We start from the raw sequence: 16,816 nt of genomic DNA, 5'->3' as shown, positions 1-16,816 counted from the left end.
AATAAAATAAAATAAAATAATATAAAAATATTTCCTTTCTTGTCCCCCCCCCCCCGGCTGCCTCCCTCAATTCACTATCCACAGACTCACAGACTTGCACCCCATTCATTGCTCATCACTCTGATATTCATGATTCTGCTGTCTCTCCCATCACTGCAAGAAATATCATGTGTCTCTTTTCTCCCCTCTCAGGATGTATTATTATGACTTAGGACACAACACTCTCTGCGTGTGTGTTTGGCTCTTTTGACATGTTCTCTTCAGCCTTTTCTTCTTTTTTTATTAGGTTTTTAACAATTTTATACATATAAAAGATTACCTGCTCAAACATTCAAATACTGTACAAGGTTCTTTTGAACCTTCGGACTTCCTTCCCTCCCTCCATGGATTCCATATTTCAATTTAAGTTTGCTGCATCTTTTACCATTATCTATTAATTAACTGTAATTATCACAAATAATTCCACATTGCAAGAGTCCTTGCATCCCTGCCAAAGATTTTAACTGTTTACAGTGGTCTTTTGAATAAAGTACAAATTTACTCCAATCTTTAGTAAATACTTGATCTTCCTGGTTTCGGATCTTCCCCGTCAGTTTTGCCACTCCGCATACTCCATCAGTTTCATCTGCCATTCTTCTTTTGTTGGTACCTTTTCCTTGAGTCACTTTGCCACACTCAGTGCAGGCCCTGATGGTATCTCTTCTGCCTTGGATTTGATCAAGACACTGCTGACAAGTAAAAAGTGACGAGATAGATACTTACAGACTTGCAGTCTGTCAGAGACTGGATCCAAAATAAAAGCACAAGTTGGAGCACTGCAGCTAGTTTCAAAGCAACTCAAAACTTGATTCTATGTGGAGATTCCTGCATTGCAGAGGGTTGGACTAGATGACCCTTGGGGTCCCTCCCAACTTTACAATTATTTGATTCTAACAAAAAGTCTTAGGAGGTAGCAGAGGGCCCCAATACCTTCTACCTCTGCTCAGGGGCACTCAAGTTTGTTTCTCTCTGCCTGAGTTTATTGGAAACTCCTAGAACAGGCAGGCATTTAGACAGATGCATGAGTTCAGAGGTGAAACTGCATAGCGCAACTTTGCAGTAGTGCCATACTTTGTGATTGAGTCTTGGAACTCATGGGTGTATCATCCTGCTTTCTAGTGGGTCTTTTCTTTCTCCTCACTTTGGCAGTACTTCATCAAAGTGAAGGTATAGAAGTTGCCTGGGGCACTGAGAACTACAGGGACTGAAGCTGAGGCCACAAGGAGTGTGCTGCCCAGTTATAGGTTATCAACACAAACTGTATCCATGCGGGTGTTTACTGATACCCTCAACTGATAATCATATTTTCATTCTTAAATGCTAATCATGGATAATTTTAGTTTTCGTGCATTTGACATTTGACACGTGGAGACCTATACAGTACACATAATACATGCAAACCTGAAATAGTCTTAATTTTTAACACTATGATTGCCACCAGTCAGTCACCCTCATACTATATTATTCTGTTCTTCCAAATTTCAATATGGTAATAAGTTCCACTAAAATAACTGAAATTTTCTTACAGTGGTACCTCGACTTATGAAGGACTCAACAACCGAATTTTTCGACTTACGAATGGGGCAAATGGCCACACGCTTACGAATTTCTCAACATCCGAATGGAAACAGCGGCGGTTTTAGATAGGGTTTTTTCAACTTACGAATTTCTAGATGGTGTTGCTTCGACTTACGAATTTTGTTTCCAGTGCATTCCTATGGGAAACTGCGTTTCCAATGGTGCTTTTCGACTTGCGAATTTTTTGACCTACGAAGGTGCTTTCAGAACGGATTAAATTCGTAAGTCGAGGCACCACTGTAGGATTGTAGCACATAGTTCTTGTTTATCAAATTCTACATGCCATTCATTTTTTAGTACAATTTGCTTTTAAATATATCAAAACAAAAGCTGTGTATATTCACAATTTATATGATAAACGTCTTCCTTAGTATTATACCCACAGTCGATTTACTTTTCGTTAGCTCAATCTTTAATTGATCTCTAAATTGATTGTCACTAAAAATGTGCAAGAACAATACTGTACCTTAAGAAATCAGTTTTAAATGCAGTGGGCAGAGGTAGTTAAAATAGTTTTTTACCTGGTGAATGCAACCCCTTGTCAATACGAAGTCAGCCTTGTAAAAGCACATCCATGCCAACAAGGTTGCATACCAGCTTATTTTGTAAATGAATCAGAAAATGAACGTACCCTATACTGACCTCTTTCCGTTTCAGAAGGTGTTGATATGAATGTGATCCATATATTCTGTAATTTGATTGCCTACACTTTGTTCTTGTAACTAGCGCTAGAGGCATGAAAAAGGAGTGAGGTGAGGCTCAATGAACAAAGCCTCCTTTCAACCCCGCCCCCACTCCAATTTTTGAAAGAGCTGGCTTTGGAAAGAAGTATATTGGTTGTTTGACTATTTCTTCTATAATAAACAAGAAACACCTATTTTCTGTTTCCTTCCAAGAAAAAGAAATTGTGAAACTAGAGTGTCAAGTCAGCTCTTCCTTCCAGGCCCATGCAGTATTATGAAAGCACTCAAGCATTTAGAACGTACTAAGTCCCATGAATTATTACAGGCAGAATGAAGTTCATTCATCAAGAATCATGAGGAAAATACAGTGGGTTGGATCAAGAGCTGTGCCTAGCAGAGCTCCGCTGGTGCTGGAGGGAGGGGGCAAGGAGACAAACACTGCCAATTTCTCCTCTCCCTGAAGCCACTGCTTTCTCCAGAAAAGCAGGTCAAGAGGGTTGGAGGACCCTTTAAACAGAAAGAATAATATAGGGAAAATGTGTTTCATGGTTGCTAATAAAGTTCACATGAGAGATGCGACTGAAATATGCTTATATTTCTTTTCAGTCTTGTGGAAATGGACCTACAACTAGATCCCTGAAAACAATAGAATAGAATCGTCCTGTTTGCCATCCTGTATGGCATGGCCACAGTCTCTAGTGGGAAAACATGCAACAGAGTGGAAGATATTCCCTTTTTTATCACTCCTTAATCCTATGAAGAATCTTATGCATGCCTTCTCAGAAATCAGTCCTATGAATAGTGCCTACTCTCAGGGAATTATGCATAGCATTGCAGCCTAAGTAATTTAGGCACATCAAGTTATCAAGAGGATCATTTTCTTAGACTTTGAATACATGCATCTATACACACATACATATGCATTTTCTTGGTGTATTTTACATAAGCGATAATATATGATTGCACAGAATAGCAGTAATAGCTTTTGTTTCTCACAGGAATGCAAATATATCCATTGTGTCCTTAAAGTGTGCATTAAAAAAATACAAAACCTGGGCACAGGTATGCTTATTAAATGCTTTTTTGTTGTTTCAGGAAATTTGCCATATGAATATAAAATAGTGATTGCTGGGAATCATGAACTGACATTTGATAAAGAATTCATGGCAGACCTTGTTAAACAGGATTACTACCGCTTTCCCTCTGTGTCCAAATTGAAACCAGAGGACTTTGACAATGTTCAGTCACTTCTGACAAACAGTATTTACTTGCAAGACTCTGAAGTAACAGTCAAAGGATTCCGAATATATGGTGCCCCTTGGTAAGTCTCAGTTTAAACTTTCTTTGCTTGTGTGTGTGATTAGTTCAGTAATATGAAAAAATTCCTACATTGACAAATTCTGTTGTTTCTGCTGGAAAAGTGTTGAAAATAGGTGTACAATAGTTGTTCCTATGATCTTCACAATATTTGCTTGTTGGCTTGCTTTCTTGTTTTACTTTATAAATTATTAGTACCCCAGATTAATATGACAAATGCTAGAATAATTTGTATTTGATACGGGAAAGTTATCAACATTATTGTGTTTTGGTTTTAGCATTTTTAGCGGACAATTTTCAGACTTTGGATCCTAAAATTCTAGTTTTCTGTATCTTTAGATTGATAGTCCAAGATTTGGAGGAGAGAGTAATACATTGGTATTATGGAGGAAATGGTTGAATTGTGTAAATCAGCTTAAGGCCAGCATGCTATGGTGGGATATAAAACTAAAATAAAATCAGACGAAGCATGAACAACTATAAAAACAGGGACAGTCTTGTTTTAGTGACTATAGTAAAGACTGTATTTGTTTGACATTGAGTAAATGAAGTTAGAAAAGGAGCACTGCTGTTTATACCACCTCTGCAAATTGTTTCTGTAAAACTACCCCAATGCCGCCTGGTATAGTGTGATGCTTTCTGAAATAGACTGATATTGAAGGCTATTGTATGCCTGCTTGTTCTCCCAACACTTTTGTGGGTAATTTGCTGATTAGATACTGCATGTTTTTGAGATCTTTGTTCCACCATCTATGTCTCTGCTGAGGTCTCCCTCATTTAACTGAATATGAACTAAAATCAAGTGCTTTCTTCCTTGGGCAGAGAGAGAATAGGAAGTTGGGGTGCCATAAGAGGCAGTGCAGATCTCTGCAGAGGACAGAGTGGGGCTGTCTGTGGCTAATGGCACCATTATATACAGAGGGAACCCAGACTAGCATTTGGCAGCAGCTCAGATATGACTTACACCATATACTGTTTTCTTGATATTAGCATGTTTCCATGGCCAAGTACTGTGTCTGACCCAATTCCCTATGTCATCTCTTCCCTGCAGAAAGTATATACCCATCAAGTTCTTACGTGTGGAGCATGTTCTATGCTTAAATGTTGTTTTCTTTGTTAGAAGGTAGCATTTGAATAAAGCAAGCTGCCTTTGCTAATTTTCTGCAGTTCTTATATTTCTTCCTCCTTCATCAGTAATATGGATTGTCTGAACCTTTCATTGTAACTGGCTATGAGGAGGCCACCAACTAGTGATGGACCAGAAAAAAGTCATCCACTGGCCATACAACCCACAGGTGTACTGTACTAGTTGCCAACTACTCATGTACAGTGGTACATCGGTTTATGAACTTAATTCTTTCCGGAAGTCCGTTCTTAAAATGAAACCATTCTTAAACCGAGGTGCGCTTTCCCTAATCAGACCTCCCCCCACTAGTGCCCTTCCACCATTTGGATTCCGTTCTTAGACCGAGGTAAAGTTTGCAGACCGGGACACCACTTCTGGTTTGGTGGAGTTCGTAAACCGAACAGTTCGTAAACAGGGCTGTTCTTAAACCGAGGTACCACTGTGCACATCCTACCTAAATTTAGGTGGGTTTTGTTTTTAAATGCAAGGCTGGAGTTTCACATTCCCTTACGTAATTCCTGTTTGGGGCACTGAACCAAGTGAAAAATTTGATGGCAACCTGTTTGAATATTATGTTTCTCCTTTTAAAAAAAAATCCTTCGTAAACAGAATGCTTACTTCTTTCTGAGACTTGGGTCCTACATTTTAAAAACCTGTATTCGGAATATTTTATATTCTGCCTGCATGAATGTAACATCTTAAGTTATAAAATCTTAAGTGACAGAAAATTGGGAAATTAGGTTTCCTAACCAGAGACTGTGAGCATTGGAAATGGCCTCAGAATGACCTCCTTCTTTTAGCAGAAGCAGTTAAACTCTTAACTCTGTCTCATAATGGATTCTACCCATTCATATTTGGATTACCTAGAGCAAAATCTCTAAGTGGCAGGGATTCCACTGCAGACAGCAACCCGTTTTGTGATTTTGATTTTTGATTTTTTTTTTTGCTGTATTGACCTGCTAGAAAGTATCATTGCATTACGGTAGTAGATGGAGCTAGACCAGAAGTGGGGACACAATTTCATGTGTACACAAACAGTAAAAAGAAGCAGATACATATATTTAGTAACACCAGTTAAGCCTTGTCTTCTATTTTCTCTATAGACTACATTTCCCCCCACAGGATGAAGATTTCCCTCCCATGCTCTAAATTTGGGTTGAGCTAATTTGTGTAAAACTGTTAGGAATTGCAGTAAATTTATGTTCAGAGCAATTGGTGGTAGGGAAATTGATAAGTGATTTTTAATTCATCTTGTCCTATAAGTTAAGGAGACTGGTGAGCATGTTTGGGAAATGCTTCAGGCTGAGACCCTCACAGCGGCTTTCAGTTCTTTTAGGTCAGTTCTGGGGCAAAATTGAAATCCAGATTTAACATCCAAACCATCTCTCTTTAACTCAAGCCAAAAAGAGAAACAATGACACGAGATGCAGAATAGCACGGGGCGATATATCAATATATCGGTCCAGGACAGGTATGGAGGGAAGAGATCGCGATGACAGCTTCATTCAGCAGTATATCGCTGGTGAAACCGTCATCGCTCTTGAGTCCCTCTGCCTCCAGCACCCAGTGCGCTGAGGAATAAACAAGCCAATACAGCTTGTTCCCCCCCCTCTGCTGCTTTAAATGGCTTGGCTGAGGAGCGTGCTGCTGCCCTTCCCTCAGCAAAGCAGTTTTACGGAGCCCCAGACCCGCCACCAGCTCGCAGGAGCCAATGGCGGGATGGGGGCTCCGTTAAAGTGCTCCCCCTCCCCTGATGAGAGAGCCCAACCTCGACCCCACTTGCAGGAGAGTCGGAGCAGGATCGGGGCTGCAGCCTTGCTTGTCTACCACCGGGCAGCCTTTATCTGAGGGGGTGTGCTGTGCCTTTCCTCCCAGAAAGATGGCGCCACCCTCCCGATGGAAGGCAGCCAGGTGGTGTGGGGGCTTTTGGATGCTGCTGGCAGGCCCAGCACATGCCAGCCGCCCCTCTTCGCAAGGCGCGGATAGGGTGGCTTTGCACCCCGTGCCTTGCGGACTTCACCTAGGAAGGTGGGCTGCATCTTCTCTTCAGGGATGAATGACCCCCAGAGGAAAGAGGCAGTGTACCCGCACAAGCTAAGGCAGTCTGACACATGGAACCTGACAGGCCCAGTGTGCTTGGCCACCGCCTAGTCTATCTTCGAGGAGTGGGGGGCGAGCGGGCAAGGCAGTTCGCCTGCCCCCCATGCCAGCGAAGATGGAAAGAGCCTGGCCAAGAAACCCCAAGGTCCTTGCTGATCACGTGCAAGTGGCAGGGAACTTGGGGCTCACTCAGCTTGGGGGCCCACCAGCTGAGCAGCAGGCTGGGACCAGCTGTATTGGTTACAGCCCTCGAGGCACCGAGGTGAAAGAGCCTTAGCTCCCATGGTGAGAGCTGCGGCACTTTCACCCAGCACCTCACTAACTGGGGCCAATGCAGCTTTTTACAACATCGCCGTTTAGCGTCAGCCAAACATCACAGTTTATCACCAAATCGCAATGTTTGGCTGGCGATACACCGCAATGTTGAAAACCCTCAGATTCATTGTCTGCCTTGACACACTGAAAATGTAATGTCTTCGAACTCCCCTCCAACTAACAATTCACCTTCTGTTTGGAGGCATGTAATACATCTTGATGCCAGTTTTTAGCTCTGAAACAGCTGGGTGGGAACATACGTATTGCTCAAATGGAAACAGGATCACAAGGTGGGGAAGGAAGGAGAGCTTTATCTCTTCCCAGATGCAACGCCCCCCCCCCACTGAAAATAGTCTCACCGCATGGTTACATGGCTTAATATTTTATGTATTCATTTTATATTAAAAAGTATTTCACTTATTTATGGTCAAACACCGACATATTAAACAATACAAAATCCATTAAAATAAAACAGCAAGAAAAGAAAAGAAAAAACTGAAACCAGGCAACTACTTATTACTAAATACTGATCCCCAACTTTGTCAGAATTAAATTCTTGACCATGATTATTATTTTTTAAAGAATAAATTTTACCAAACTTAAAGGCCACGATTCACCTGTTTTTATGTGTACCCAGAAGAAGTTTAATCCAGCCTGTTCTCTAGGGCAGGCATGTCAAACCTGCGGCCCTCCAGATGTTTTGGCCTACAACTCCCATGATCCCTAGCTAGCAGGACCAGTGGTTGGGGAAGATGGGAATTGTAGTCCAAAACATCTGTAGGGCCGCAGGTTTGACATGCCTGCTCTAGGGCATCCACTCAGCTCAAGTAAATCCCTTATACAACCAGGGTGCTAGTGTTTACCTTTAAAGACCTAAACTACTTGGAACCAAATACAATGAAGAATGCCTCCTCCCATAACAGTGTGCTCATGTATTAGGATTTTCAGATGAGGCCCTTCTCTTGAGTACCATCAGTTGGTGATATCCTCCCCAGGACGTTCGACTGGTGCTGACAGGCCAGTCTTTTTGGTGCCAGGTCAAAATATTTTTATTTGCTCAAGCATTTTAAACGGGCTTTATCACCTTTCTAACTTTTTAGTTTTGTAAGTTGGGATTTGCCAGTATTATTGTTAACAGCAGTGTTTCTCAAGCATCTGAAGATCTTGTGTGTGCCCAGAAACATGTACAATGTAAGTAAAAAATAAATAGTCACACAATTAAAATACATTTAAAAATTCAAATAAAATAATTAGGGGAGCTAGGTTTGAAAGGGGCATTTTTATGTTAGCTAAAAGGGGGCATGAGTTTAACATGTTGAGAATACTGGTTAAGAGTCTTGCTTTTATTATACATGTTTGTGGAAATCACCAGGATGAAAGGAAGCTTAGAAGTATTAAAAATAAATAAATTTGTATATGGATGGATATGCATATCCATGGCTTTCTTCAGGAAAGTTTCTTCTTGAACAGACGTACGATATTATACATATACACATGCACAGATTTCATACTGGATCAGACAAAACCTGATGCTGAGTGTGAGAGTTTATGACAGATATTTTTTCTAAAGTTTTATTTTTTATGTGCACCTATGTTACACCTATAAGGATATCTTGAATCTTATTGAGGAGGAGGTGATGCAGCTGCAGTGGCTGAAAAGATTATTTGGCCCTAAAATGAGACATGCTGACAAGTTCATTTGGAATTTGGGGGAGGGGTCCTCATTCATTGGTATAGTTAGTGGTTTTCATTTCATGAGAGGGATCAAACCAAGAATAACAGCTGCAGCTCTTAGAGTTTTTAGCCTGTCAAGAGGTTTCTAAAGAGTAATTGCCATCAAATTGGGAAAACTGAATATAACCCATATATTTAGAAAATGTAAATTGCCAACTCAGTGCAGCTATAGCAAAGAAATATCAGTCTGTATTCATTACAGGTGATTTCTCACGGTACATCTGAAAGCTTTTTACAGACCTAAGAGAATTCAAGTAGTGCCTCCTAACTTACAATTTAATAGAATGTGTATGTGGAAAATAACTTCCAAAACACAGGAGCATTCATGTGTGTTTGCAATTGGAGTGAGCAGCGGTGCATATTTATAGTCTCTAGTGTGTAGAAAATTTGAGCTTTGTCTGATGGGCCTGGTAGTATTTAAAGCCATTAGATGCAGAGTTTCATGAAAATATAGCCCTGAAAAAAGTAAGAATCTCTATAGAGTTGATACATGGCCTGATTTTCCCCTGCCCTCTTTAAATTATGTTTAATTTTTAATTTTTAAAATTTATAAACCACCCTTCATCCAAAAAGGGATTTCAAAGTGGTACACAGAAACTTTTTAAATTACAAAATATTGCAACACAAGCCAATGTAGTTTGGACTAGATGACCCTCAGGGTCCCTTTCAACTCTACGTCTATGATTCAATAAAATTAAGAGGGGGGGAATTAAACCAGTTAAAAGCACCATAATTTAAAATGTCTGGGCAAATTAATATTTTCCCCTGGCACCAGAAATAATAGAGTTATAGAATCAAGAGGTGACATTTTAATGCGATGATGTCTATACATGCACATACGTTATTAGTGTAATCTTGGCCCAGACATGAACATCGCTTTAGGATAGACTACATGTGATTTTAAGCTGCTCATCTATACTGTGAAGTGCTATGGGGTTTTGTAGTGAGAAGTGATACTAGAACTTCTGACAGTGTTTAGTTGTGCTGGACACGTCTCAAAGACAGGCAGGGTGGGCAGAAGGAGCTAGAAGAGTATTGAATCTCCCCAAAGTGAAATACAATTTCTTTGGCATATAAACACAACAAATCAGTGTCAATTCAACACTCAATCCAAACCCAGCAGAAAAGAATCAAGGAATAAAATAAATGTCAGCAATAGGAAACGAGAGATTTAGCACACCAAATTTTTAACGTGTATAACTCCTCTTCCAATGTCCATATTCAATGTGTGGTCCTCCCTCAAGCATGTAATGCATGAAGGTAACTGTGTTTTAAAACTGGAACCCCCCCATTGAAATTCTCCCACCTTCTTTATATCACATACCCCACCCCAGTGACTGAAATGTGGTTAGACAAATGTATCAGATCAGCGCCACCTAAAAGCAAGCTGCAATAAAGCAAAACCTCAGGAGAGATTATTCGAAATCCTAGGCACCTCATCTGAAAAGGCCCTAGCTGAATGACCTGAGGGGCCCCAGAAGTACAGTGGTGCCTTGCAAGACGAATTTAATTCGTTCCTGGAGTCAATTCGTTTTGTGGAAAAATCGTCTTGCGAATCGCGGTTTCCCATAGGAATGCATTGAAATTTTTTGCCCATAGGAACGCATTAATTAAATTTCAATGCATTCCTATGGGAAACCGCGATTCGCAAGACAAATTTTTCACAAAACGAATTCATCTTGCGAGTCACCATCAGATCGCAAGATGCATTTGTCTTGCGAAAAATTCGTCTTGCAGGGCATTTGTCTTGCGAGGTACCACTGTAAAACAGCCTTCTTGTGTGGGGAGGGGAACTCTTGAGATATAGTCTGGTTCTAGGTAGACATGTTGACTTGAGCGTGGAAAGAAATTGGTAAGCAGTGTAGCTGAGTCAATAGTATCCATTGTAGCTCAGTAGTGATTAGTGAAATACAATCTTACTTTTTGGCTCTGAAGAAAATCCACATTTTGAACCAGCAGAAGTTTTTGTGCTGTTTTCAGGTGCAGTTTGGGGCAGATTCAAGACTCTTCACATAAAGTACATGCAATGAGCTGCTTTGGCACACCAAACATGGTACTTTGGGGCCTTGTTAGATCCCTCTGGTTTTTTACTGTTCTGTGGCTCTTGACAACGCAAGCACTCTTTGCTATAAGGGTTTTATATCTATCTATCTGAAGCGGGTGGCGCTGTGGGTTAAACCACAGCGCCTAGAGCAGGCATCCCCAAACTTCGGCCCTCCAGATGTTTTGGACTACAATTCCCATCTTCCCCGACCACTGGTCCTGTTAGCTAGGGATCATGGGAGTTGTAGGCTAAAACATCTGGAGGGCCGCAGTTTGGGGATGCCTGGCCTAGAGCTTGCTGATCAGAAGGTCGGCGGTTCGAATCCTCGCGACGGGGTGAGCTCCCGTTGCTCGGTCCCAGCTCCTGCCAACCTAGCAGTTTGAAAACACGTCAAAGTGCAAGTAGATAAATAGGTACCGCTACAGCGGGAAGGTAAACGGCGTTTCCATGTGCGGCTCTGGTTCACCTGAAGCGACTTTCATGCTGGCCACATGACTTGGAAGCTGTACGTTGGCTCCCTCGGCCAATAACGCGAGATGAGTGCTGCAACCCCAGAGTCGGTCACGACTGGACCTAATGGTCAGGTGTCCCTTTACCTACCTACCTACCTAGGGACGTGGGTGGCGCTGTGGTCTAAACCACTGAGCCTAGGGCTTGCCAATCGGAAGGTCAGCGGTTCGAATCCCCGCAACAGGGTGAGCTCCTGTTGTTCAGTCCCAGCTCCTGCCCACCTAGCAGTTCGAAAGCATGCCAGTGCAAGTAGATAAATAGGTACTGCTCCGGCAAGAAGGTAAACGGTGTTTCTGTGTGCTGCTCTGGTTTCACCAGAAGCGGCTTAGTCATGCTGGCCACATGACCAGGAAAAACTGTCTGCGGACAAACGCTGGCTCCCTCGGCCAGTAAAGCGAGATGAGCGCCGCAACCCCAGTCGTTTGCGACTGGACTTAACTCTATCATCTATCATCTATCTATCTATCTATCTATCTATCTATCATCTATCTATCTATCTATCTATCATCTAGTGGAAGTATGCTGATCTTGTAACATTCCATTAAATCATTCACACTTTTTGCATGTGCTCTCTCACTCTAATGCACATAGTGTAATCTTACCCACATCTTACTGAGGGGATAAGTTGTATGTGCAGTAATAAATAATTATAATAGAGAGCAATGCTGTTAAGGGGTGTGATCTGGGGGTGTGTCTCAGGAACAACTGAAAGGTTACAAGTTCTCCACCCCTGCTTTGTAACATGGTCTAAAATAGTTGATTTCATTCAGTTATTTGTCATAATTCTGCATACTGTTTCTTGCCCTAGGAGCTGAGATGAAGGTTCTGCTTTTTTTCTACTGCATTTACAATTATATTTTAGTACAAATAGCCACGAAGTTGTTACTGCTTTCCATTGCTTTTTATACTTTCCCTTTACACTGTCAGTAAACCATCAGATTTTTTTCCAATTATAAGTTGTGTAATGCATCATGGATTTTGCTGACAGTCTTCATGTTCTTGAAATAGCAAGCAAATTAGCAGCAGATATTGAGTTGGTAGAATTAGAAAAACCAATTGGCAACTCACATGATAGGCTTCAGATATAGTGATGGGGAGAATGGGTCTCATTTCTTTTATTTTCATAGTCTTATTTGGTAATTAACTGAGGCCTTTTAAAAAAGGAACAGAAACCACCATGTTCAGCAATAAAGTTTTACATGCCTGTTAGTACTGGGGGAAGAAAATAATGTTGGTTCTGTGCAACTCTGTCAGGAACTCTGGCATTCTTTAGTAGAAATCAGCAGTTTAGAAAAAAAATTGGGAAGAATAAGGTCTTGTGTCTCGATGTTAAACAAATACACATACACTACATAACATAACATAGTTATGTTTTAAAGGCACAGGCTCTTATTTCATTTTTCTTGGCATTTGTCCTTCAGCCGTCTCATTATAAAATTGAAGAATGTTATTCCCTCAGGTCTAAAATTACTAGGGTTTGTTGACGTTTTTTCCCTCTCTGGGAATGTCACTGACTCCTTTTAAATCTTGCTGAGATCAGTTGACTTGAAATTCAACAGTCCTTCTGTTTATTTGAAAATGTAAAGAAAATAGAAATTATAAAGATGTCTTTAAAAAAAGTAATTCACCTTGATCCAGAGTTATTTGTGCTCTCTAGTGTACACATGGACTTCCTGAGCACATGCATTGCTCTATTTCAGTCGAGGGTTTAAAGAGAGATTCATGTGTGCAAAGAAATGCATGCCTGCATTTTCTTCATATATTGGCAATAATGGTGTGCGTTGAACCCTGTGCAAATAGCAGCATTGTATGCCTGGTGCAAACTGCCACATTGAGGTGATTCTCAGAAAGTACTCTCTGTGTTGACTTTTTTGGTTAGAGAGCCATGTGTTTGGTTGGGACTCTACCAGCAGAGAGAGTGGAAAAAATAAAAGCACTGGGATGCCTGCTTGAGATGGCTATCACAAGATGACTTGTGACAATATATTTAAAATTGTTGCTAACAGTATGTACTTATATAAGAAAAATATATCTGAAGAAAAGGTTGGATTTTTACAACAAAAACCCCTATAAACTTGGTTTTCTCTGGTTTTGAATTGTTTATCCCTCTTCTTGTCTTTTTGGTGGGGTGTGGCCCTATTTCTTTTATTCCACATGCACCTGCTGAATAGATGTGGGCTACTGTGCATTGCTGTGCACTAGTAACCGTATGCATGTCCCTGCAAAACAGGTGGTTGAGGATAGACTGGTAAGTATATGATCTATGTTCTCTCTAAAAATCACATGTTTTGTCGTGGTTTTAATATACAGTGGAAACTCAGTTGTCAAACGTAATCCATTCAGGAAGACCATTCGACTTCCTAAATATTCGACAACCGAGGCGGCATTGCCAGTCGGAAAAATCCACTGAAAAAATTGAGAAATGCGCTGTGGAAGCCGTTTGACTTCTGAGGTGCGTTCGAAAATGGAAGCATTCACTTCTGGGTTGTTGGCGTTCAAAAGTCGAAACGTTCGACTTCCGAAGCATTCGACAACCGAGGTTCCACTGTACAGTGGTTCCTCAACTTACGAACAACTCGACAACTGAATTTTTCGACTTACGAATGGGGCAAATGGCCGCACGCTTATGAATTTCTCGCCATCCGAACGGAAACCGCGACGGTTTTAGATAGGGTTTTTTCGACTTATGAATTTTATATGGGGTTGCTTCGACTTACGAATTTTTCCGTTTCCAATGCATTCCTATGGAAAATCACGTTTCCAATGACGCTTTTCAATTTACGAATTTTTCGACCTAAGAAGGTGCCTTCGGAAAGGATTAAATTCGTAAGTCGAGGCACCACTGTATTTAGAAAGCTATTTGGGTGGAATGTGTTGGCTATTTAACTGTTACTGCTCTTTATCCTATAAACTGCAGTTACCGATCTTTCAAAGTCCTGTAAAGTCCAAACTAGGGATGCGGGTAGTGCTGTGGTCTAAACCACAGAGCCTAGGGCTTGCCGATCTGAAGGTTGGTGATTCGAATCCCCGCGACGGGGTGAGCTCCCGTTGCTCGGTCCCAGCTCCTGCCAATCTAGCAGTTCGAAAGCATATCAAAGTGCAAGTAGATAAATAGGTATCGCTCTGGCGGGAAGGTAAACAGCGTTTCCGTGCACTGCTCTGGTTTCGCCAGAAGCGGCTTAGTCATGCTGACCGCATGACCTGGAAAAACTGTCTGTGGACAAACATCGGCTCCCTCGGCCAGTAAAGTGAGATGAGCGTTGCAACCCCAGAGTCCTTTGCGCTTGGACTTAACTATCAGGGGTCCTTTAATTTTTTTTTTTAAGTCCAAACTAAAGCTGTGGTTGGTTTAACTTCAAAAGTGTTGCATCTGTGTCTTTCTTTTGGCACTGTCCTGCAAAGTTATTACTACCGTATGATGCATGAGAATGTATCCACAAGCAAATTCCATTCCTAGTACCAATTATTGGGGTAGAAATTGTTTGTGTGTGTTATGCATAACCAACATATACTGGGCAGGGGAGGATGGAATACGGCATTATTTTATTACGAGCAAATATTTTTAGACACACCACTGGTCCTATGAGCTGCATTCAGGCAGTTTATGGTGTGCCTGTGGATTTGTTGTTTGAGATGGAAGACATCCATTGCATTAAATACTCACTCTGCCTTTTATTGCCTTTTTATTGCTTTTATTGTATTTTACTGTACCCAGATTTGAATTCTATGGAATTTATATTGTGATACCATAAACGCAATATATAAGAAATAAAGATACATTTGGAAAATGCACTTTAAAATAATACAGCACCTAGGTCAGCACATTATACAACAGACAGGGAAAAATCACGTTCGCCAGGATCCTTAACATTTTTCAAGTGCTCCATGGTTGGGGACTGGTGGAGTTTGGGACCTACAGGTGCAGGTATATTCTGGTTTTTGGCAATGCTTCTGGTTGTAAAAACCATGAAAATACAAAAAGTATTTGCTTTGTATTTTTTACTTAAGAGTCCCAAACTTTTTCCAGGTTTTAGGATTGGACACTTGGTAAGTGTATTTTGATTTGTCACTTTTATAGAGAAAAGGACAAGACTGTAGCTGCACCACTGCCTAAAACAAAAGACAAATGAAACCAGCTCTGATTTTCAGACCGATTTTGAGGCTGGCATCCTAATACATACATTTGAAATACCAGTGCTTGCAGAGTTGCAAGGCCTGCTGCATTCCTCAGAGACCACCACATTAGCTCATTTTATGAACTGTATGCTCTCCATTTGGAATGAGCAAAATAAAGCCAACCGTGATTTGGAAGTTAATTATATTTCATGCCAAATTCAAGCACCCCCTCTTAATGAGAATAACATTGTGTTTCTCAAGGTGTGAGTCAGACCTGCTTTGAGAGATCTCTCTTATTTTCTTTGTGTATACCTCCTCCCAATAAAATACAAGAAACTGGCAGCAATCCATTACATCATTATCACTGTTGGTACTTTTCTGCATTTAATTTCTCTCTGATATCACCGTTTACAACTCCCCCACCTCCCGACCCATGTGTATAATACACCATTATGCATTTGATGAAGTTTAGCTCACAAAAGCTTCTGCTATAATAAATTTGCCACAAATAATAAAATGCCACAAATCTCCTCTTTTTTTGCTGCAGTGGACTAAATTGCTACCCTTCTGATTATCCATATTGACGTTTCTGTTGCAATTACCAAGCTTTTAATTATCTTGCTTCCCTGAATTCCATCCTCCTCGAATTTTTATCTAACCTACATATCCCTGCAGCCAAAAATAGCCAGTGAGAAAGTGCAGTGGATACTGTCTGCCTTCTCTGAGAAGCCACCAACAGGAAAAGGACCCATGATTACACAATAGCTACCAGTTAAGGCATGGAAGCTCCTGTCTCCCTTGTTTGTTGTTCAGAGATTGTAGCCTTTCATTCCCATCATACTCCCTCCCCAGCTGCCTTCAGCTATTCTTCGTATTACCTGTTCATTGCCATTTCCAGTTTATTGATGCCTAACATAAGACTCCTACCCAGTCTTCATTTGGCAAAACCAAAACATGAATCTTGTTATCAGGAAGAACAGTTTTACAGTGAAAGCCTATACACATGTCTACTCAGAAGTAAGTACTGTTAAGTTCAGTGGCACTTACTGCAGGTAAGTGCATATAGGATTGCAGTTTTAATAACTGAAATGAAGAGCCTAGGAGTACTGCATCTGGTGTCATAATTGTGCTTCTGTGTTACAGTAACTTATGTCATTAATCTCATTCTTCTGTTAAGACTCTCACACAGTTGGTGCCACACTTGTCACTTTCACAAATCATGTGTGGTCACTTATATCACATATGCTCATTACT

The 16,816-nt window shown here is 40.9% G+C and overlaps 1 protein-coding gene across 3 annotated transcripts in view; it reads left to right on the top strand.

Annotated features, from left to right (window-relative positions):
* The window catches only part of MPPED2 (metallophosphoesterase domain containing 2), a 129,282-nt gene that overhangs the window by 70,963 nt on the left and 41,503 nt on the right, over window positions 1-16,816 (top strand). For all 3 annotated transcript variants that reach the window (XM_035117881.2, XM_035117862.2, XM_035117871.2), the window contains one exon: window positions 3,396-3,621. In XM_035117881.2, the coding sequence (XP_034973772.1) occupies window positions 3,396-3,621 (226 nt within the window). The remainder of the gene's footprint in view (window positions 1-3,395; window positions 3,622-16,816) is intronic.

Source organism: Zootoca vivipara, chromosome 1 (genome assembly GCF_963506605.1).
Source record: "Zootoca vivipara chromosome 1, rZooViv1.1, whole genome shotgun sequence".
Classification (NCBI taxonomy): Eukaryota; Metazoa; Chordata; class Lepidosauria; order Squamata; family Lacertidae; genus Zootoca; species Zootoca vivipara.
This window is presented reverse-complemented; position numbering and strand designations above follow the sequence as displayed.